This window comes from Pleurodeles waltl, chromosome 3_1, assembly GCF_031143425.1.
Source record: "Pleurodeles waltl isolate 20211129_DDA chromosome 3_1, aPleWal1.hap1.20221129, whole genome shotgun sequence".
Taxonomy (NCBI): domain Eukaryota; kingdom Metazoa; phylum Chordata; class Amphibia; order Caudata; family Salamandridae; genus Pleurodeles; species Pleurodeles waltl.
The window spans coordinates 1,172,018,269-1,172,041,649 of NC_090440.1; the positions used below are offsets into that span (position 1 = coordinate 1,172,018,269).

The 23,381-nt window shown below is 39.7% G+C and overlaps 1 protein-coding gene across 2 annotated transcripts in view; it reads right to left on the minus strand.

The window, feature by feature from the left end:
• Positions 1-1,519: 1,519 nt before the first annotated feature.
• ST14 (ST14 transmembrane serine protease matriptase) overlaps positions 1,520-23,381 on the minus strand; it is a 320,066-nt gene continuing 298,204 nt past the window's right edge. For both annotated transcript variants that reach the window (XM_069224467.1, XM_069224468.1), the window contains exon 19: positions 1,520-4,635. In XM_069224467.1, the coding sequence (XP_069080568.1) occupies positions 4,471-4,635 (165 nt within the window). In that variant the 3' untranslated portion in view covers positions 1,520-4,470. The remainder of the gene's footprint in view (positions 4,636-23,381) is intronic.

The following is a 23,381-nucleotide window of genomic DNA, read 5'->3' on the forward strand; positions in this document are numbered from 1 at the left end:
AGGCGGATTAAATAATAAATGAGGTGAGAAAATGATGTGCAGTAATTTTTTATGACTTATCTATTTTGTGTCATTAAGGATTTTTTGTTTTTAAATAATACATAAATTAGGTAATTATTTCATTTGAAATTTACAAAGAAGTTGAGGCAAGTAGGTCCCCCAGTGATAAGAAAAAGTTTCTATTAGTGGATGTACTACATATTACAAGTGAAACTACCTTGGAATATTCAGATAGTGAAATGTAAAAGATAGGGCAGCCAACTGGAGATTTTCATTGGGACATAATTTGAGTTTGGAGAATGGAACACTTTTTGCCTTCCAGAGCTTGACCTACTGATTGTAAAATGCTACATCTTTATTAATGTGCTCCTTCAATAATATACTATAAAACTTTAGTTCTAATTATGGTTTCAGTGAAGGAAGGAGCCAGAAGACATTCACAGTCTTTAAAACAAATAGCCATAATTTAGAGGACACTGGTAATCTTTACATGAATGAATAATAAAGGTTGCAAAATTATGCTTTAGATGAGGAGACTATTTATGTGCCAAATATGCTTAACAGCAAAGCATGTTATCTTGAAATACTATGTTAGCAGTCAGCTCGGGATTGACTTGAGTCACAAATGTTATTTCTATGAGGTCTGTACAAAAAGGTAACTAATTGATTCTACAAAAACATTTTGTTGTTCGCAAATTGGGAATTGTTTATTGGCCACCTTTCAATGTTTAGATGTTTAAGTCTCTGTTTCCATGAGCTTCCTTTGTGTTTAAACAATGAAAATGGAGGGGAACAAGATATATGGTTTGAGCAGTGGGGTATAACACTTAACTAAGAATCAGACATTCTTAAGAACATAGACACATGCATTATTTCACTATTCAAATATGTTTTCTTAGAGCCCTTGAAATTATAGGAGTCCCTAGGGACAAGCAGTTATTTATTTGTTAGTTATTTAAATCATGTTAGGGATGGTTTCTTACATGATGCTTTTTCTTAAAAATTCAGATTTTTATATACTCACTTATCTCATCCTAATCTAATCAATTTATATATGGTATGCAGTTTTGAGGCTTTCTTAAATTATGTTCTTGTAGAGATATGATTAAGGTGTCAGCTGTGAAAGAAAAAGATCAGAACCCTAGTCCTTATTTCTACTTTTGACCAACTTAAGCTACCCTAAATCAATTACTTAATCATTTTGTGTTATCTTAAATCAAAAAATAAGAAGCACTTACAACAATGCTAACCGCTAATAACAATTTCTAAATTAAGTAGTTACATATTTAACGAGGTAATATTTCTAACAATATCTATACATTCAGGCCAAAAGAACACGTCCAGGGTGATAGATTCTGGATTATCATCAGAAGCCTATTGTAGCATTATGTTTTCTGGGGACTGGGCACTAGTAGAAGCACACTCATCACATCCCAGGCATGACCAACTATGTTTTCTTAACTTAATAGAATCAACTGACAAAACACTGAAGAAAAAAAAAAAAAGATTTGAAACCAGGAAGACTTAAAACATTTTACTAGTATGTACTTTAAACCGAAACCTCGCTTTCACAGGACATGTCATTTTAAACAACAATAAAAACAGTCAAGAAAAAAGAAAAAACACATTTTCTATCACATTTACATAAAAGATACAGAAGGCAAAAGAATTCACAAGAACACATTTTTTGTGATTACCCCAACAACATAGCCATGCCAATCGCAATTATACTTTGAGATAGCTCTGCATCTTTTTGCATCAGCATGGTCCCCCCATTGCCTACCTCTGGAAATGTAGTTACAAATACCATTGCATATGTCATTTGAATAAAAATATATTAAACTACAAAAACAAAACTCAAGATAAAAATAGCAAATACATAAAACTGACAAGGCACTAATAGTTTGTGTTCGTGTTTACCTACTAAGGCACATTTTGGCAATGCCAATCCAGCCTATTAAAAGGATGGAAACATTTTTCAAGTATTACACATATTTACACAAATCCTATGCATTGGGACTTTCCTTCTTCTGTAGATTAATCAAAATACGTGTTTTTGACAGCATCTTTGTAATACAATTGATCTCAAATCACATTGTTTAACTCAAGTTGTACTTCAAAATGTAGAATACAAGACGTCCCCCCAAATTATCCTTTTCCAAAGATAAGATGCTGATAAACAGAAGATGAGAAATTACATGCATGCCATCTTGCTCTCTTATGACACCCAGGATTCAGTGAAACTATAAAGTGTCCTTTAGTCTTACACAGTAGATCATGACAGATCAATGAATGTTAAGTAAGGCCACTCCTTCAATAGCTCTATCACTGTTAAAAGTTAAACACCCTTGCCTCAAGCTCCTGCTTCCAGATCACTGACTGCCCTACCACAGAACCTACCTCCTCAAAACTGGACAGGAAATGGTGGGACAGACAAGAAGGTAGAAATAAAATCATCAATTACTTTAATAAATGGGACTTTGAAAACAAAGATGCTAAATCAGTGCACCGTTTCTTACTTTCGGTTCATACAGTTTTATGAAATTGTAATACACAAAAGTAATATTCGTGTTGAATAGCATTTTAAAAATCAAACACAAACATGGTGCCCAAAACCTGCTGAGAGAAACTGGCTGAGACCACTCCTAGAATCTAAAGACTAATTATTGATTTCTTCACAGGCTGTCTCAAGCAATTTCTAGCACAACAGAGGTCACTGTACTGCCAATCCTGTTGAAAGCAGAAATGAATGAAATTAGGACTAAAATATAGTAAAATGAGACAAGGACTTCATTTATAAACATAATTCCACACAATAAGATAATATTGTAGACCATGAGGCTATTGCTTTGGTGATAAGATTGTTTTCATAGAACAGAAAACCCACATATATTGTTAAGTGTGCAGCACTGAATCTTGGTTTCATAGGGGGAACCCCACACTTCATATACAAAATTGAGTTCTACTTTGTACTCCTGAAGACCATAACCCTCAGGTTTGTGAAGAGTAACTAGATTAGAAGACAAAATAAATGAAATCCTGATATAATAGGGGTAGTGCACTTTCATTTCAGAAAGAGGATAATCTACATTTAGCTGTCTCTTATAGCGATAAGAAGGGGATTAGTATGGATAGGAGTGTAGGGCAACCTTAAAAAAAAAAGTATCTAATAAAGAAGCCCCAGTTACTTATTCACAGGTAAGCTCCTTTCTAACAATCATCATTCTTCAATGTAAAACAAAATTCATTGGAACAGAACAAGAGTTAAAGAAGTCCTATAGTTCTCAAGTGGGCCATAACACAGAAACAGTTCAATATCAATAGCAATAACATGCTCCTATGTCAGACCAAATTCACACACACATGTATATGTATATATATACTGAAGAGCACTTAGACAGCATCGCTTGATCGGCAGACCTGGAATGGGATGTGAAACATCCCACTCAATATGAATTAACCTAAAAGACAAAAATGTACTTCCAAGTACATAAACAGCCACCATCTAACCTCTCTCCAGAGCCAACCTGCATATCGGACAGATGTTTTACTTCACCCATACCACCAAATAAGCAGCTTGGTGTGAATGAGACTGACACATTTTTAACCCATGCAAATGACTGTGTTCCTATCAGAAACCTGGAGCAGAAAGGCTCTCTGAAACAACGTTCAGCCACCAGTTGCTCTCTTGTCAGATTACTTCAGCAATCTTATTATCAATGCACCTGCTCATGTATTACATTCATCAGCCTGTGTTATGTAAAGGACTGCATATTATGAACTTCAATCATCAGCAACGGTAACCCTAAAAATCTCACTAGGTGAATTATAAGCAATACAAATTTACTATGGTGGTTCCAGACCATTGGAGTGTAAGGAACTATGCAATCAATCAATTCCATAAGTTTACCTCTGGACATAAAGCAATGATATATCAATACTGATGTGCCTAATGACCCAAGTATACTAAGCCTCCTACAAACATTTTCGAAGACCATATTTGGAACTTATGCTTTCTTCATGCAGAGTTGTCCATTTTCAACTATTAACATGAATATAATCATTTGCTTTGATGTTCACAGAATACGTCAAGTCTGCTTATACCAAAAACTTGCAAGCCCCATTGGAGTCCGCACATCAGGCTTCATGCCTTACTCTAGACTATTTTGTGGAACAGAAGAAGAATTAAATGCTGCTCCAATAAAGGAAGGAGTCAATATCAAATCAGATGATGGTAGTAGTTGGGGGAAAGATGGGAAAAGTGGGAGCCCGAAGCTCAAGGATGAAATCAAAGCAGCATAGTCCACTGTACCAGCATCAAGGTAATGCTGCAAAGTCCACCTGTCTCCATTTCAAATGACAGTCACATCATTTAAAAAGAAAAAACATTATAAAAATATGTAGATACGCTTTGGCAAAAACAATATACCAAGCGATACATAAAGTCATAGCCATCTAAATGTCACACAGCTACAGCCCTGTCTGCTGTTTGATCCAGTCTCGAAGCATAGTGACCCGTGTGTAAATGCCAGGCTTGTTCCTGCGGGCACAGCCATCTCCCCAGCTCACTACGCCTGCCAGGTAAATTCTGCTGCTGATTACTTCCACACTTGAAAGGGGTCCACCAGAATCTCCCTGAAATACACAGGAAAAAAAGGTTAAAAACAACATGAACAAGAAACGTGAAATCTATTGCTGCATAACTGCCACTGTGTGGTAGTAAAAACAACTGTTTTTGCTAAGTAATACATGAGGTCTGTACCAACCAAGTAGCAACTAAAAGCATTCACCAGTGTTTGTAGACTCCCCGACATATGTAAGATCAATAAGGTTTCGTCAGAATACAGGAGAGGAACGAAGCAGTAACAGTTTTAGGAGATACATACTCATCCTGCATGAGAGAACACTTCAAGTTATTTGTATAAAGATTAAATAGAAATAGTGCTAACATAACCCTTGCCCTTTATTATCATCTCACACAATTTGAAGACCTACTATTTACTACGTAAAGTCTCAATCAGTGCTATTAATTCCAAGTCAAACCCCTTTAATCTAATATGAAGAAAAACATCCTGCTTGGCCAGTCGAACAATTTACAGTGTACAGACACTAGGATAATCACTTATTTTATTGTTTAATCTCTTAAAATGTGTTTATCATAAGATACAAAATAGCATCATCAGTTGCTTTTGTTTACAAACCTGACACTACAACCAGTTAATTCATACTTTAGGACTTCTAGTAATTAAAAATAGATAATAATTGTTGTCCGTTCAAGAAAGGTGCCTCATATAATATTCTGTGAATTAGACACCAATAATGGCCTCATTCTCCTGTATAGGGAAAGCAGTTTTCCATAATAAATATTCATAGCAGAAATTTTCATTGAATTAATATATTTGTCTTCTGTGCTTTTAGAATAAACTTCTTTGATAATGACAGATTTGGCATTGTTACTATTGCCTCCCCATCTGTATCGCCTGGTACATAAACACTTTTATCACCATAATACACAAAATCGAACTACAGTTTGTTGTAAAAAAAAAAAAAGAAATATAGCCTTTATATCTTAACAGGCTTAGCTTTCACTTTGTTTCCCATAATAAGATACGTGTTTAGGTGTGCTTTTGCTATAACACAGCCCTCTTTGGATGATAGGATACATGTCACTTTGTGTTTATTCTTAATTTTGTTATGTTTCATTTCGGCCATTATTCACATCTTGATATTTATGGACAGTTTCCGGTCTATGACATTGAATACGCATATTTCATTGTGAATGTATGTATGCATATGCTTTTGCTTCTGTCTATCTCAATCGTAAATTGATAGTGCAAAACTGCACTCTCTAGTGCATTACTCGTTTGTCCACCATGGCACAACACTTAAAATTCTACCCTGACATTGGTAGTGCTAACCTAACCAATGCTTTGTGCCCTCTTTGATAAAAAGACAAAACTTAGACGGGACTTCTTAATGCAGACCTACAGTAACAGAACATATTGTGTCATTGGTAAAAATGTGCTTGTATCCATCGACTTCTTGGATCATGTTGCCATGTGCCAAGATTATGGAGCCTACAACATCGTGTTTAACTATGCTGTAAGCTGTCACTAGCCAGTCACACTTATGTGTAGCGCAATATCACCTGAGAGGTTATCCTAGCGCTAAGCAGGAGTTTGTGTCTAACCCTTCCTGGTAATGGAGGTTAACTGAATAGCAGGTCTCCAACGTCTTGCGAAATTCAAGAGAGGTGAACGCTATGCTGTGCAGTGTGCGATCATGCCATGATTTAGGAGTGATGCAAGAAGTCCAGCCCTCCAGATCTAATTATGTGTATGCATTGAATGTCTGTTATAAAACTCCAGTGGAGCAGAGATGTCTGGGTGGTTGGTAAATGGAGATGTGGCTTTACAGTTAGGTGTGGCAGACCCAAGTTGTGTAGTGCGTTGGAAGGGCATGCAGTCTCTAAACAGAGCATGTTTGTGAATAGGGAGCCAGTGTAACTATCTGAAGTGTAGCAGGCCTCGAAAAATCACAAAAATGTTTCTCTACTTGAACTAACTGTAATGTACTTGACCGATAAACTGGTCTCAAATTGTGTGATCCTAGGCAAATAATTTGACCTTTCCCATTAACATGCAGTTTTACTGATAAACCTATATAGTGCACAATCTGTGAAAATTCAGTTTCAGCAAACATGTTTATCATTTGCACATCACCAAGTAAAGTGTTCTGATTTGTTTTCGTCCTTTCGATATTTTATTCTCACACAGAATTACAAGAAATGGGCTTTCATAAGAAATGAAATATATGTTGAAAGATTTGTACAGTTCACTTATTAGCAACTTAAGTGTGTTAGAAAAAAACTCTAAATCCTACAGCCTTTCATCTCTCACATTCTTGCACATCAGACAGCTCACTTCACAAAATTCTGGAACTCTGCAGTCAGAGAAAGAAAAGTAATTCTAACAAGATGTAAACTGACTTCTGACCTTTGTCTCTACGACAGAGCAAATATGACAAGACAATAACATGTTTATTCCTCCTTCAATTCCTGCGTGAACAGAACACCTGTTCTTTGTCAGCTCACTAGAACGAGCTAGTAGGTAGTAGGTCCTAAATATAGCCTGCCCTGATAAAATCTCACTTGCCCTAGCAAGAAGGTGAATAAATTTCTCGAGGCCTGTGTGGTGTAATGCAAGTTCTGCATGAAAGGTTGAGGTTGAGTCTGGCTGTCAAGTTATGAACGGTTTGAAGTCTTCTAGTGAGTTGCTTGGTGATATCCGTTATCCACCACAAACTGGAAGTAGGTTGAAAGCACACAATTAGGAAAAATAAACATACCAAAATTGTGGTAAACATTCTTATACAACTCCTCGTGTTCCTGAAAGCTGAAAAGATGGCAAATCAATATAGCAAACCTTTTCCTAATGCCACTTTTAAGCAAAAACAGAACCTTTTGTGGAGCACTTTGACAATTTTTCCCCAAAACCTCAAAATATAGCTATATTTTGGCTATCTTCTCGATCCACTCCAAGGTAATCCACAAACCCTGGGTGCTTTTAGAATCCATAAGTTGCGGGTAAAAAAATAATAGTATGCATATTTGGCGTGGATACCTCGCATGGATAAACAGTTATGGAGGCCTAAGCGCCAACTACCCCAAATAGCCAAGAAAGAGCTTGGCACTGGAGTGTAAAAGCCTCATCAATTAAGGAGTTAAAGTGAACACAGTAATAAACAGCTGAAAGTAACCAATTAATTTAAATACAGCATATAGCTCAGCAGTGCAAAATACATGCACAGATTTTTATAAACTATGATCTGTGAACCAGAAACTACTAATTTTGTTAAAATCTGAAAATTATGCAGCAGTTGATCTATTATGCGGCAAATATTTATTTATGCAGAAAAGAGCACAACCGTACAACTCTTTTGGCCGAGCAGCATCTAAAATAAGTATAAACCACAAACATTACAGTTTTAGGAATTTCTATGGAGGACTTCAGCACGAGACAGCTTTGTCTTCCAGGCTAGTGTCATCAACCCATCACATCCTCCCCTACTTTCTCTGGTGTCTATGAGCGGCACTAACACTTCATGCACATCACATACTTCCTCACAACTAATTTGCGTTTGAGCGGACGAGATCACAGTACAGTATCAATTGCACCTGGACTTGTCACTCTCGAGAATTCTGTCACAGGTTGTTAAAGACATTATTTATATATATATATATATATATATATATATATATATATACACACACACACACACACACACACACACACACACATATATATGGAAAATGTCACTTACCCAGTGTACATCTGTTCGTGGCATTAGTCGCTGCAGATTCACATGCTGTGCACATCCCGCCATCTGGTGTTGGGCTCGGAGTGTTACAAGTTGTTTTTTCTTCGAAGAAGTCTTTTCGAGTCACGAGACCGAGGGACTCCTCCCATTTCACATTGCGCATGGGCGTCGACTCCATCTTAGATTGTTTTGCCCGCAGAGGGTGAGGTAGGAGTTGTGAATGCTAGTAATAGTGCCCATGCAATGGAGTGAATGCGTATGTACATAATAAAGTTTTAAGTAATATATTTACAAATGTTCAAGATCTACTTCTAAATGGCTACAGGCTCCCGGGGAGGGGGGTGGGCGCATGTGAATCTGCAGCGACTAATGCCACGAACAGATGTACACTGGGTAAGTGACATTTTCCGTTCGATGGCATGTGTAGCTGCAGATACACATGCTGTGCATAGACTAGTAAGCAGTTATCTCCCCAAAAGCGGTGGTTCAGCCTGTAGGAGTTGAAGTAGTTTGAAATAATGTTCTTAATACAGCTTGACCTACTGTTGCTTGTTGTGCAGTTAGCACATATACACAGTAGTGCTTGGTAAATGTATGAGGCGTAGACCATGTTGCTGCCTTACATATTTTGTTCATTGGAATATTTCCTAGAAAGGCCATGGTAGCACCTTTCTTTCTGGTTGAGTGTGCCTTTGGTGTAATAGGCAGTTCTCTTTTAGCTTTAAGATAGCAGGTTTGAATGCACTTAACTATCCATCTAGCAATGCCTTGTTTTGAAATTGGATTTCCTGTATGAGGTTTTTGAAAGGCGATAAATAGTTGTTTTGTCTTTCGAATTAGTTTTGTTCTGTCAATGTAGTACATTAGTGCTCTTTTGATGTCTAATGTATGTAGTGCTCTTTCAGCTACAGAATCTGGCTGTGGGAAGAACACTGGTAATTCTACCATTTGATTTAAGTGGAACGGTGAGATTACTTTTGGTAAAAATTTAGGATTGGTCCGTAGAACAACTTTATTTTTGTGTATTTGAATAAATGGTTCTTGAATGGTAAATGCTTGAATTTCACTCACTCTTCTTAGAGATGTGATGGCAATTAAAAATGCAACTTTCCACGTTAAGTATTGCATTTCACAAGAGTGCATGGGCTCAAAAGGTGGACCCATGAGTCGTGTTAGGACAATGTTGAGGTTCCATGAAGGAACTGGTGGTGTTCTTGGTGGTATAATTCTCTTTAGGCCTTCCATAAACGCCTTTATGACTGGTATCCTAAACAATGAAATTGAGTGCGTAATTTGTAGGTAAGCAGAAATTGCCGTAAGATGTATTTTAATGGAAGAGAAAGCTAGGTTAGATTTTTGCAAATGTAGTAAGTATCCTACTATTTCTTTTGCAGATGCGTGTAAAGGTTGAATTTGATTATGGCAGTAATAAACAAATCTTTTCCACTTATTTGCATAGCAGTGTCTAGTGGTAGATTGTCTAGCTTGTTTTATGACCTCCATACATTCCTGTGTGAGGTCTAAGTGCCCGAATTCTAGGATTTCAGGAGCCAAATTGCTAGATTTAACGATGCTGGATTTGGATGTCTGATCTGTTGTTTGTGTTGTGTTAACAGATCTGGCCTGTTTGGCAGTTTGACATGAGGTACTACTGAAAGGTCTAGTAGTGTTGTGTACCAAGGTTGCCTTGCCCATGTTGGTGCTATTAGTATGAGTTTGAGTTTGTTTTGACTCAACTTGTTTACTAGATATGGAAGAAGTGGGAGAGGGGGAAAAGCGTACGCAAATATCCCGGACCAGTTCATCCATAGTGCATTGCCCTGAGACTGATGTTGTGGGTACCTGGATGCGAAGTTTTGGCATTTTGAGTTTTCTTTTGTTGCAAATAGATCTATTTGTGGTATTCCCCACATTTGGAAGTAAGTGTTTAGTATTTGGGGGTGAATCTCCCATTCGTGGATCTGTTGGTGATCCCGAGAGAGATTGTCTGCTAACTGGTTCTGAATTCCTGGAATAATTTGTTCTATTAGGCGAATGTGGTTGTGAATCGCCCAATGCCATATTTTCTGTGTTAGGAGACACAACTGTGTTGAGTGTGTGCCTCCCTGTTTGTTTAGGTAATACATTGTTGTCATGTTGTCTGTTTTGACAAGAATGTGTTTGTGTCTTATTATGGGTTGAAATGCTTTGAGCGCTAGAAATACCGCTAACAGTTCTAAGTGATTTATGTGAAACTGTGTTTGCTGTATGTCCCATTGTCCTTGGATGCTGTGTTGATTGAGGTGTGCTCCCCACCCTATCATGGAAGCATCTGTTGTTATCACATATTCTGGCACTGGGTCTTGGAAAGGCCGCCCTTGGTTTAAATTTATACTGTTCCACCATTGAAGCGAGATGTATGTTTGGCGGTCTATCAACACCAGATCTAGAAGCTGACCCTGTGCTTGTGACCATTGTGATGCTAGGCACTGTTGTAAGGGCCGCATGTGCAACCTTGCGTTTGGGACAATGGCTATGCATGAAGACATCATGCCTAGTAGTTTCATCACCAGTTTGACTTGTATCTTTTGATTTGGATACATGGTCTGTATCACATTGTGAAATGTGTGAACTCTTTGTGGACTTGGAGTGGCAATCCCTTTTGCTGTGTTGATTGTTGCTCCTAAGTATTGCTGTGTTTGACACGGCAGAAGGTGTGACTTTGTGTAATTGATTGAGAAACCTAGTTTGTGGAGGATTTCTATGATATATTTTGTATGTTGTGAACACCGTCTTAGCGTGTTGGTTTTGATTAACCAATCGTCTAGGTACGGGAACACATGCATTTGCTGCCTTCTGATATGTGCAGCTACTACTGTTAGGCATTTTGTAAAAACTCTTGGTGCAGTTGTTATTCCGAATGGCAACACTTTGAATTGGTAATGTATCCCTTGGAATACAAACCTTAGGTACTTTCTGTGTGAAGGATGTATTGGTATATGGAAATATGCATCCTTTAGGTCTAGTGTTGTCATGTAGTCTTGTTGTTTGAGCAGTGGGATTACGTCTTGTAATGTAACCATGTGAAAGTGATCTGATTTGATGTAGGTATTTAATGTTCTGAGATCTAGTATAGGTCTCAGACTCTTGTCTTTTTTGGGTATTAGAAAGTACAGGGAGTAAACTCCTGTGTTTATTTGTTGTTTTGGTACTAACTATTGCTTCTTTTTGTAGCAATGCCTGAACTTCTAGTCCTAGAAGATCTATATGTTGTTTTGACATATTGTGTGTTTTCGGTGGGATGTTTGGAGGGAATTTGATAAATTCTATGCAATAACCATGCGGGATAATTGCTAAGACCCAAGTGTCTGTTGTTATTTCCTCCCAATGGTTGTAAAACTTGGTTAGTCTCCCCCCCACAGGTGTTATGTGTTGGGGATTTGTGACCTTGAAGTCACTGCTTGTTTGGAGGAGTTTTGGGACTTTGGAACTTTCCTCTGTTCCTTTGAAATTGTCCCCCTCTATATTGTCCCCGAAAACCTCCCCGCTGATACTGGCTCTGGTAAGTGGGCTTTGTTTGTGAGGTTGTGGCTTCTGTGGTTTGCCCTCGAAACCCCCCTCGAAATTGTGTCTTTCGAAATGTGCCTCTGCTCTGTGGGGAGTAGAGTGCGCCCATGGCTTTGGCCGTGTCAGTGTCTTTTTTTTAAGTTTTTCGATCGCAGTGTCCACCTCCAGCCCAAACAACTGCTGTCCGTTGAATGGCCTATTCAGCACAGCTTGCTGTATCTCTGGTTTAAATCCTGATGTACGCAGCCATGCATGTCTCCTTATTGTTACAGCTGTGTTGACAGTTCTAGCAGCTGTGTCTGCAGCATCCATTGCTGACCGTATCTGATTATTTGAGATACCCTGTCCTTCTTCTACTACTTGCTGTGCTCTTTTTTGGAACTCCTTGGGTAAATGTTCAATAAGGTGTTGCATCTCATCCCAATGGGCCCTATCATATCTGTCTAGCAAAGCTTGCAAATTTGCAATACGCCACTGGTTTGCTGCCTGTGCCGCCACCCTTTTGCCTGCAGCATCGAATTTTCGACTTTCTTTATCTGGAGGTGGTGCATCTCCTGAAGTATGAGAGTTGGCTCTTTTGCGCGCTGCTCCCACTACAACAGAGTCTGGTGTTAGCTGTTGTGTAATGTACACTGGGTCTGTTGGTGGCGGTTTATATTTTTTATCTACTCTTAGAGTAATGGCTCTCCATTTAACAGGCTCCTCAAACACTTGTTTGGAGTGTTTTAGCATTCCGGGTAGCATACGAAGACTCTGATATTGGCTGTGTGTGGATGACAGTGTATTAAAAAGAAAGTCGTCTTCAATGGGCTCTGAATGAAGGCTGACATTATGAAATGCAGCTGCTCTTGACACCACCTGTGCGTAGCCTGTACTATCCTCTGGTGGCGATGGTTTAGCTGGATAGCATTCTGGACTATTATCTGACACTGGTGCGCCATAAAGGTCCCATGCGTCAGGGTCATCTTGACTCATTCCTGTATGAGTTGGGGATTGCATCATTGGTGGAGTGGCTACCGGTGATGGTTGCGGAGAGTGATGTGGGGATGGTGGTGGTGTTACGTGTTTAGCCACCTTTGCGTGTGGCTGTTTGTCTTTGTCTTGGAAGGCAAGCTTGCGTTTCATTTTGACTGGAGGAAGAGTGATGATCTTCCCTGTATCTTTTTGAATAAAGAGCCGTCTTTGTGTGTGATCTGGCTCTATTGCCTGTAATTCCTGTCCAAATCTATGTGTCTTCATTTGTGTGGACAGTCCTTGTTCCTCAGTGTAGGAACTTGTTTTCGGTTCCGAGGCCGGATATTTCGGTACCGAAACCTTTTCGGCTGCTTTTTTCGGCTCCGACGAAACCTTTTTTACTTTCGGCGTCGTGCTCTCTCGGTGCGACCCGTTTCGGTGCCACTGTCTCGGTGCCGAATCTTCTCTGAGCCACTATCTCGGGCCCGAGATTGCTGTGTGCCGGTATCTCGACTGGAGTCGGATGACTTCGACACCAGCTCGCCCTTTTTCGGTGCCGATGAACGGTCACCTACTTTTCGGGTTAAGCCATGGCCTGTTGGCGGTGGCGTCCCCTGGGCTTTAGCGCTTTTCTCGTGAGTTCCTCTTTTCGACGTCTTACTCACGGTTTTCGGCGTTTCCTCGGGATCGATCTCCTCAGAGTCCGACTCCTGGGTGGAGAATGTTTCTTCCTCCTCCTCAAAACGCTCTTGTCCTGTCGGCGCCGACGCCATTTGCAGTCTTCTTGCTCTTCGGTCCCCGAGTGTCATCCTGGACCGAAACGCTCAACAGGCCTCACAAGTATCCTCCTTGTGTTCTGGTGACAAACACAAGTTACAGACCAGATGTTGATCTGTATATGGATACTTGTTATGGCATTCTGGACAGAAGCGGAATGGGGTCCGTTCCATCAGCCTTGAAGAGACACGTGGCCGGGCCGACCAGGCCCCGACGGGGATGGATGAAAACCCCGAAGAGCCACCGGAGCTCTTCTTAATTCGGTGTCGATCTGTTGTAACTAACCCGATACCGAACGCAAACAATACCGACGATTTTTCCGAGATTCTAACTAACTTTCCGACCCGAAACACGGAGCGAAAAGGAACACGTCCGAACCCGATGGCGGAAAAAAAACAATCTAAGATGGAGTCGACGCCCATGCGCAATGGAGTCGAAATGGGAGGAGTCCCTCGGTCTCGTGACTCGAAAAGACTTCTTCGAAGAAAAACAACTTGTAACATCCCTGAAAGGGTTTTGGTTTGATATATATATATATATATATGTATATATATATATATATGTAGTATTTTTAAAGTTATTTTAAAAGTCTGTGATTTGTGTATCAGGGTGTGTGATGCGGTGAGGCTAATGCACATGGCAGACATAAACAGCCTTAACTACTGTATTTGGGAGGGTGCCCATCATCATGGGTCGACCTACAAAATGCATTTATATTTATTCAAACACATGAATGGGCATGCTCACAAGTCAGTCGTCAAACTCTTCTCCAACCTTTGTTTTCACCCTTGAAATAACTGATATATGCTCCTGAATACGTCTCCATTAAATCCCTGTCCGCTGTTGAGAATGACACCCCTAAACTTATCAATTAAAATCTATCCAAAAAGGAGTCCATAGGGCAAATTTCAACATTGGATTACATGCTCTTGAGAAGTCCCCTCTCTTCACAACTACTGGGCTTTTCAATTGAATTGCAACAGACTGGTGATCACTTACCATTAATGGCCACCCTAGCACTGTAGCCTCTGCTTGCCCAGCCTAACACCCTAGAAACCCTCACGAGGGAAGAAATCAATAAATTGCAAAGAAGATTGAAATGGAGCAAAGTAAACATCAAAAACGTCGCTGCCTGGAAATCGAAATGACTACGAGCTGAAAAAAATAGCATGGTTGCTTACACTTTTTTGCAATTGCTGGAAATAGCAGCAGTTTTGTATAAACTGCTACAAGGAGGTATTACGGACAACTGACTAGGCAATCATGGAATAGGATGCCCTCTTTACACCCACTATAGCAAGGCTGTGAAACACAGTAAGAGACTTCTTAGAGCGAACAATCAGCAAGTTAAATGAAACAAACACAGAACACCTCAATAATGTAGCCTTAGCCAGAAAACATCAGAACAGGCTAATAAAGCAACACATTACAATAACAGGAAATGCAGAGGGCCCACGTCTTTAGATTACTGGGCGGTTCTAACCAGGCTGAGTTCAGGGAGTATATTAATAATCTTAAGGGTGGCCATTTGGGCAAACGTAATGGCATATCAGCCATATCTTGAGTGAATCACATCAAGAACCTGTATTGTAGCTCTGCATCTAATGCAAAGATCCTGCCTGGCCTACGACACAGGAAAGCCCAGCATTGAATCAACTGCCCTCCAAGACCCTTGATCTGCAGAAGAGCAATCCTAAACAATCCTTACCCCTAGTCAATAACAACCTCGTCGTCAAAATATTGAACAGTATAAGGCAACACACTGCCCCAGGCCCGAATGGGCTCCCAGGTTCCTTGTTTAAGGACGAAAAAGTTTATACTGACAAATGTCTAAAGCAAGGATGTGTCCTGGCACCTTTTAATTTGTACACCGCTGACCTGGGACAATCATTAAAAAAAAAAAAAAATGAAAATCTGTTCATACCTAAAATCGGCAAGAAGGGCCTTTTCCTGATTCAGTATGCAGATCACTTGGTCTTACTGGGCCATACCAAATGGGGGATGCAAAAAGCCCTGGAAGCCCTCAAACCATACAACACCAAAAACAAACTGGTTGCAAACTGCACAAAAACCAAGGTTGTCACTTTTGGGCGATACCCAAAAAAGATCAAACTTCAAAGGACATTAGACAACCTAAATGTAAAATGTGACACAAAATACAACTACCTAGGCATATAGTTCACCAGTAATTAAACGACAATACTGCATACCTAGGGTGACCAGAATTTTAAAGCCAAAAACCGGGACATTTCACAAAAATAGAAGGACAAGTTTTCTTCAACCGAGCGCCGAGAATGACAGCGCTCCTCACCACAGAATTACAGAAGAGGCACTAAGAACACAAAAAAAATGCCATTTTTAAAGCCAGTTTCATGCATGTTCATTAAATACCTGGTTTGTATTTCTGCTTTAGAAAACAAACAAAAACACTTATTACAGTTTTCAGGCGACTCTCTTTAAAAACAGGGACATGAGCTAAATTTCCCGAAATCTGTTGGGACAGCTGGTGAAAAACCGGGACGCCTAGTCTCCCTATGCATTTCACTCATATGGAAGAGAAAGGAAAGGCAGCGACTTATGCCTTGTACAAACTTTATTCCAACATGCACGGCCCGTCCTCAGAAGGAATACGGAAGGTAATACGAGCTAAACTCCTCCCAACCATCATCTATCACAAATTTGCTTTCCGGGGGGCCTTAACAACAATGGAAAGGCTGCAGTGCCGTGCACATATGCGCATTTTCGGCATACTCTCACATGTTCGGAATGCTTTACTACGTCTAGAGTTCAACCTGTGTAAACAATCCCTTGAGGCCATGGCGACCTTTGTTCGGTACTACTGAGAGAGCAAAGCTTATATAATATATATTAACAAGAAATGCTTATGAATTAATGATAATGCTGCATAGAAAACTATAATAATGATTTTTGCTTAAAACGTGCACTTGAAATGTGACCATGTGGAGTGGCCGCCAATATATACGTAGACTAGTAATGATGACTAAAATGTTCATATCACGTTTAAATAAGTTTGTACTAATGACTACGTTATTGAATCTGTGCTGAAATCCTCATAGGCCTTAAGTTAGCATGAGCCGAAGCTTAGCTGCTTGGCTCTCATATTAAATGTATTTTTCAGTATGCTGACTCACAAAGGGACACGACCCTGCATGTTCTTTTTCTTCAAATTAGAAGACAAATGTAACCATGTTAGATCAGTTCCCAGGCATACTTTTCTGGTTTGCAAAATAAAATGTTGAAAGTAAATTGAAACAGTGTAGATTAATGTAATGTACAAGGTCATTCAAACCGGTGAAGACAATGGAACTGCTGACCAAAAGACGTACAAAGAATTACAGAAAGATGAAATCACACTGGACGTGCCACCTCTGAAGACGTCAATTATGAAGACCAATCAAAGACTTGTAAAATAATACAGGGTGAAGAGTTCGATTACCTAATGCGTTTTTGATAGGTTAAAGATAGTGGGGTATAACAAATGTCCAATAGAATTTTGGGGGAATGTACAACGAAAAAGGGATAAAAACCCATGTCACGGGGAGTCATTTAGGTGGGTTAGGGAATTTAATCCAGAAACTTTGTCACTCTGTTTGGTGACTTGGTGGTTTTACTTAAAACCATCTTGGCCCTTAGATTGTCCATTTACACTTTACCTCCTTATGAGGGAAGTGACCTTTTGCCCCGGAGCTGAGTTCTGACTGATGTCGAATTGACTGATGTCCTGAAGACGAAGACTGAACCTGTGTGCTGACCTAAACTTTGGAGGGTAATTATGACAATGCAAATGTGATTTGTCTGTTTGCTTTTCCTTTCTAGGTACCAACTGCTTATTTTGACAGAGACCTTAGTTAGATGTTTTCCAAATTAGTGTTCTAAATTGTTTTGCATGAAGCCCAACATGCTAATGCTAATCAGAGGTTAGGATAGGTGTTCACCAAAACTGACGCAAATAGACAAACAACCAAGACAATGCTTTGTTGAACTGGTGCATTATTGACACTCTGCTAAATTGATCTATGTTCACGCCGTGTTATGTTCTGATGTTTGTGATTCTCGCTTTAATGAAATCTTACCAAAGTTGCCATTTTGTGACTGCTATTATGTTTCTTGGTTTTGAGATTGACACATGCTATTAGATTGTAATCAATAGGGAATAAAACGTATAAAATTCTACTAAACTGGTGTGATTATTCATGACTGAAAAGTCATGGTAGCGTCTAGATATGATTAAGGACTTTGACTAAAGTGAAATGTATTGTCGTAATAAATATTAATGACATTATTGACATATTGATTAGCTATCTCGTCCTAAGGTGTCTCTCAACTGGGTCAAAAGATTCATTGGCCTAAACGAGTCCTGATGTGTAATAAAGTATCATAGAGGGATGCGTTAACACTATCACACAGTGTGTGCTGCATCAGCGCTCACAATGAAAGAGGCCCTGAAGGAGATATTTGCAGCCTGGAAGAATACCTGGTCAGACTGCCTATCAACAGCTTGCAACAAATTAAACATGGCTCAGGAGGGCTGAGAAAACAGTTCAATTCTGCTGACAGTACTAAAAACAGTGCTGAAGAAAGAAGGTAAGCTGCTTTACAGGCTAGATGACACCAATAACAGAAGAGTCTAAAACGAACAGCAAGGCAATTACAAGCTCATATAGAGCAAAGTCCATCTGACCTTATCTGAACATCACATTGAGGAAGCTAACAGTAAAGCTGATCCTCTACATGAGATTAATGGCCCTTCCAATCAAAAAGCTATATAAAAGCTGGAAAACATCCCTTGGGTTGGGCCTGTGCAGATTATGCCACCTAGGGGAGGAATCCCAGGAACATCTAATTTGTATTTGCCCAGCTTTACTTAACGTACATTTTTAAAACCTGGTTTTCTAGCATATGGGACACACGCCTTCTGGGAAGCCAAAGAGCTACTTGATTGTCTGGAGACTCGAGTAGACCTGGCAAAGTTGGGAAATTATATGGCCGTAATCCAGACATTGCTAAAAGACAAGCCTGTAGCAGCCAACAGTGCACAGCCTTAGCATCATCTTGCACACAATATCTGCAGCAAGGATCGAGAAACAGGTTAGCGTACATCTTCATACTGGCAACAGAAATGCTGCCCTTACAGCCAGCACGCTGCACTTTTCAGAGGCTTCTGAAACTGAGCCTTCTAATAACCCAGACTTTGCTAAAAGGCAACCTGCAACAGCCAACACTGCACAGCCTTGACCTTCTCTCACACCCAGTTACCTGTAGCAAGGCTCAAGAAACAGGACGTCACCCATCTTGATACTGGCAACAGTAATACTACCCCTGCAGCAAGCACTCTGCACTTTTCCAATGCTCCCAAGGGAGTGATTTTGGCAATTGGGAGCATAGTTAAAAATCTCAAACAAGCCTGACTACAGTGGTGAAAGGAAGAACTTAATAAGAGTCGGGATCCTGCATTAGTGACAATGTCAAGATCACCTGTAAGGCCCACTAAGGCGTTTATCAACACTGGTGTAAGGAAGAATTCACCAAGTGCAGGGCACGTGGATTGCTGGGTTGATCACTAGGCAGCCACTAAGGATTGATTATATATTATGAAATAATGCAGTTATATTTGTACTGTTTCCTTTAATCATTTTAATGTTTATATATGGGCTAAACTTTCGACCAGATTAGAAGGATACTAGTGAACCTTAACCCGGGTTTAAGCCTTGTTCTTATATAAATATATTATCCTGCATATTCTCTTATGTGAATCGAAGCCTCTTTTTTGTAACATTTTTAATTAATTGAACAAATAGATTTACTCGTACTTAGTGCATTGAGGAATGATGTTTAGCTTCCTAGAATGACATCCTCCACCTGCTGTGTTGTAATGATGTGAACTGTTAAAACTTACAGATCCGTTATTTTATGAGACTACCAAAACGTAGAAGTGTCTATCTTTAGATGTATGAAAGTGGTTAAAGAAGCATACTCAAAGAAATCTACATAAAAATAATAATATTTTGGTTTTTAGGTAAGATTTATTACATAGATCTTGTTGATGAGCCAGGTGATCGAGCTCCTTTTGCTTAATTTAGGTGTGCAAATATTCGCACTCCTTTGGTTTGAGAAAACTGATGACAGTTACACATAAGACAATCAATTGTAGACTATGTGGAATGAGTACTAAGACTACAGAACATATTCTACATCCGTGGTTCTTAACCTTTTGACTTGTGTGGCCCCCCACCCCACCCTTAATCATTACTGGAATCCGGGATCCAATCACGGAGTCAATACAGGAATCTGGCCTACAAAATTTTGATAATTTGAACCACAAACCTATAAACAAAAATACAGACGCAAGCATTCATCAAATACAAAAATAGGATTTTATTTAATTAACAAATATTTAAAAAAACATTTTGATGGAAAGGTTGGAGCTTTTCTAAATTCAATTCAGGCCAGCCATTGTCCATATTATAGTCTGTTTGATGCTCCTACAAATCAATCTTACTTCCTTATTTATGTACACTTAATTAATCTATTAATCTTATCTAATTTTCTAAGATGTCGCAGACCCCATGAGTAGGCGTCGCTGACCACCAGGGATCCCGAGACCACAGGTGAAGACCTGCTGTACTACAAGGCTTTAACCCCTTCGCTGCCATGCCTTTTCCGCTCCTATGCCGAGCCTTTTATTGGCTATTTGGGGCAGTTCGCGCTTATGCCCTCATAACGTTTTGTCCACATAAGCTATCCACGCCAAATTTACATCCTTTTTTTCCAACATCATAGGGACTCTAGAGGTACTCAGAGTTTGTTGGTTCCCCTGAAGGAGACCAAGAAATTAGCCAAAATACAGCGAAATTTGCGTTTTTTTTTTTTTTTAAATCTGCAGAACAATATGCCAAGAACAGATGTACACTGGGTAAGTGACATTTTCCGTTCGAAGGCATGTGTAGCTGCAGATACACATGCTGTGCATAGACTACAAAGCAGTAATCCTCCCGGAAGCGGTGGTCAGCCTGTAGGAGTTGAAGTTGTTTGAAATAATGTCCTTAATACAGCCTGTCCTACTGTGGCTTGTTGTGTTGCTAACACATCTACACAGTAATGTTTAGTAAATGTATGGGGTGTAGACCAAGAGGCTGCCTTACAAATCTCTGTCATTGGTATATTACCTAGAAAGGCCATTGTGGCTCCTTTCTTTGTAGTGGAGTGTGCCCTTGGTGTAATGGGTAATTCTCTTTTAGCTTTGAGGTAACAGGTTTGAATACATTTGACTATCCATCTGGCTATGCCCTGTTTGGATACCGGGTTACCGGCATGGGGTTTTTGTAAAGCAACAAACAATTGTTTAGTCTTACGAAATGCTTTTGTTCTGTCTATGTAATACATTAGCGCTCTTTTAATGTCTAATGCATGCAGTGCTCTCTTTCTGCTACCGAGTCTGGTTGTGGGAAGAAGACTGGGAGTTCAACTGTTGGTTTAGATGAAACAGTGATATGACTTTTGGTAAAACTTTTGGATTTGTACGGAGAACCACCTTATGTTTGTGTATTTGTATAAAGGGTTCTTGGATAGTAAACGCCTGAATTTCGCTAACTCTTCGTAATGAAGTGATGGCTATTAGAAAAGCTACTTTCCAAGTCAAGAATTGGATTTGACAAGAATGCATGGGTTCAAATGGTGGACCCATAAGTTGTGTAAGTACAATATTAAGATTCCACGAGTGTACTGGTGGGGTTCTTGGAGGTATGATCCTTTTTAGTCATTCCATAAAGGCTTTAATAACTGGGATTCTAAAAAGTGACTTTGTATGTTTAATCTGCAGGTAATCAGATATTGCAGTGAGATGAATTTTGATGGAAGAAAAAGCGAGATTTGCTTTTTGTAAGTGTAGTAAGTAACTCACAATGTTTTGTATGAAGGCCTCTAACGGCGTGATTTGATTTGCTTGGCAGTGGAAAACAAACCTTTTCCATTTATAAGCATAACAATGCCTTGTTGTTGGTTTCCTTGCCTGTTTAATGACTTCCATTTGAAAGGTTTAGATAGCCAAATTCTAAGACTTCAGGAGCCAGATTGCTAGGTTGAGCGATGCTGGATTGGGGTGTCTGATCTGTTTGTGTTGTGTTAACAGATCTGGTCTGTTTGGGAGTTTGATGTGCGGTACTACCGAGAAGTCCAACAGTGTGGAGTACCACGGCTGGCGAACCCACGTTGGTGCTATGAGTATTTGTTTGAGTTTGTTTTGACTCAGTTTGTTGACTAAGAAAGGAATGAGCGGGAGAGGGAGAAAAGCGTAAGCAAATATCCCTGACCAACTGATCCATAGAGCATTGCCCTTGGACTGAGGGTGTGGGTACCTGGATGCGAAGTTTTGGCATTTTACGTTTTGTTTTGTTGCGAACATATCTATGTCTGGTGTCCCCCAGCGGTAGAAGTAATCTTTTAGAATCTGGGGATGTATTTCCCACTCGTGAGTTTACTGGTGATCTCGACTGAGATTGTCGGCTAACTGATTGTGAATGCCTGGTATATATTGCGCTATCAGGTGAATGTTGTTGTGAATTGCCCAATGCCAAAATGTTTGTGCTAGGAGACACAGTTGTGACGAGTGTGTCCCCCCCTGTTTGTTTAAATAGTACATTGTTGTCATATTGTCTGTTTTGACAAGAATGTGTTTGTGGACTAGAAGGGGTTGAAAGGCTTTCAGTGCTAGAAAGACTGCTAGTAGTTCTAAGAGATTTATGTGAAGTTGTTTTTGTTGACTGTCCCATTGACCTTGTATGCTGCGATTGTTGAGGTGTGCTCTCCACCCAATCATGGAAGCGTCTGTTGTGATAATGGCGTGAGGCACTGGGTCTTGAAATAGCCGCCCTTTGTTTAAATTTACAGGGTTCCACCATTGAAGTGAATAGTGTGTTTGGCGGTCTATCAACACTAGATCTTGAAGTTGACCCTGTGCCTGCGTCCATTGTTTTGCTAGGCACTATTGTAAGGGCCGCATGTGTAGTCGTGCGTTTGGGACAATAGCGATACATGAGGACATCATTCATAGTAGTTTCATTACAAACCTGACCGTGTATTGTTGGTTTGGTTGCATGCTTGATATTATATTTTGAAACGATTGAACTCTTTGTGGACTTGGAGTGGCAATCACTTTTTGTGTGTTGAGTGTGGCTACCAAGTATTGTTGTATTTGGGATGGTTGAAAGTGAGATTTCTGGTAATTTATAGAAAACCCTAGTTTGTGTAGAGTATCTATTACATACTGCGTGTGACTTTGACACTGGTGTTGGGTGTTGGCTTTTATTAGCCAGTCGTCTTGATATGTGAATACATGCATGTGATGTCTTCTTATATGAGCTGCTACTACAGCTAGGCATTTTGTAAATACTCTGGGTGCTGTTGTTATCCCGAAGGGCAATACTTTGAATTGGTAATGGTTGCCGCTCTGTATTTTACAAATCTGAGGTACTTCCTGTGAGATGGACGAATGGGTATGTGAAAATACACATCCTTTAGATCCAGTGTTGCCATGTATTCTCCTTGTTTTAGTAAGGGAACTATGTCTTGTAGTGTTACCATGTGGAAATGATCTGATTTGATGAAGAGATTTAATGTTCTGAGATCTAGAATTGGCCTTAATGTTTTGTCTTTTTGGGTAATAAGGAAATATAGGGAGTAAACCCCTGTTCCTTTCTGATGATGGGGTACTAGTTCTATGGCTTGTTTTGCTAGTAGTGCTTGCACCTCTATTTGCAGTAGGTCTA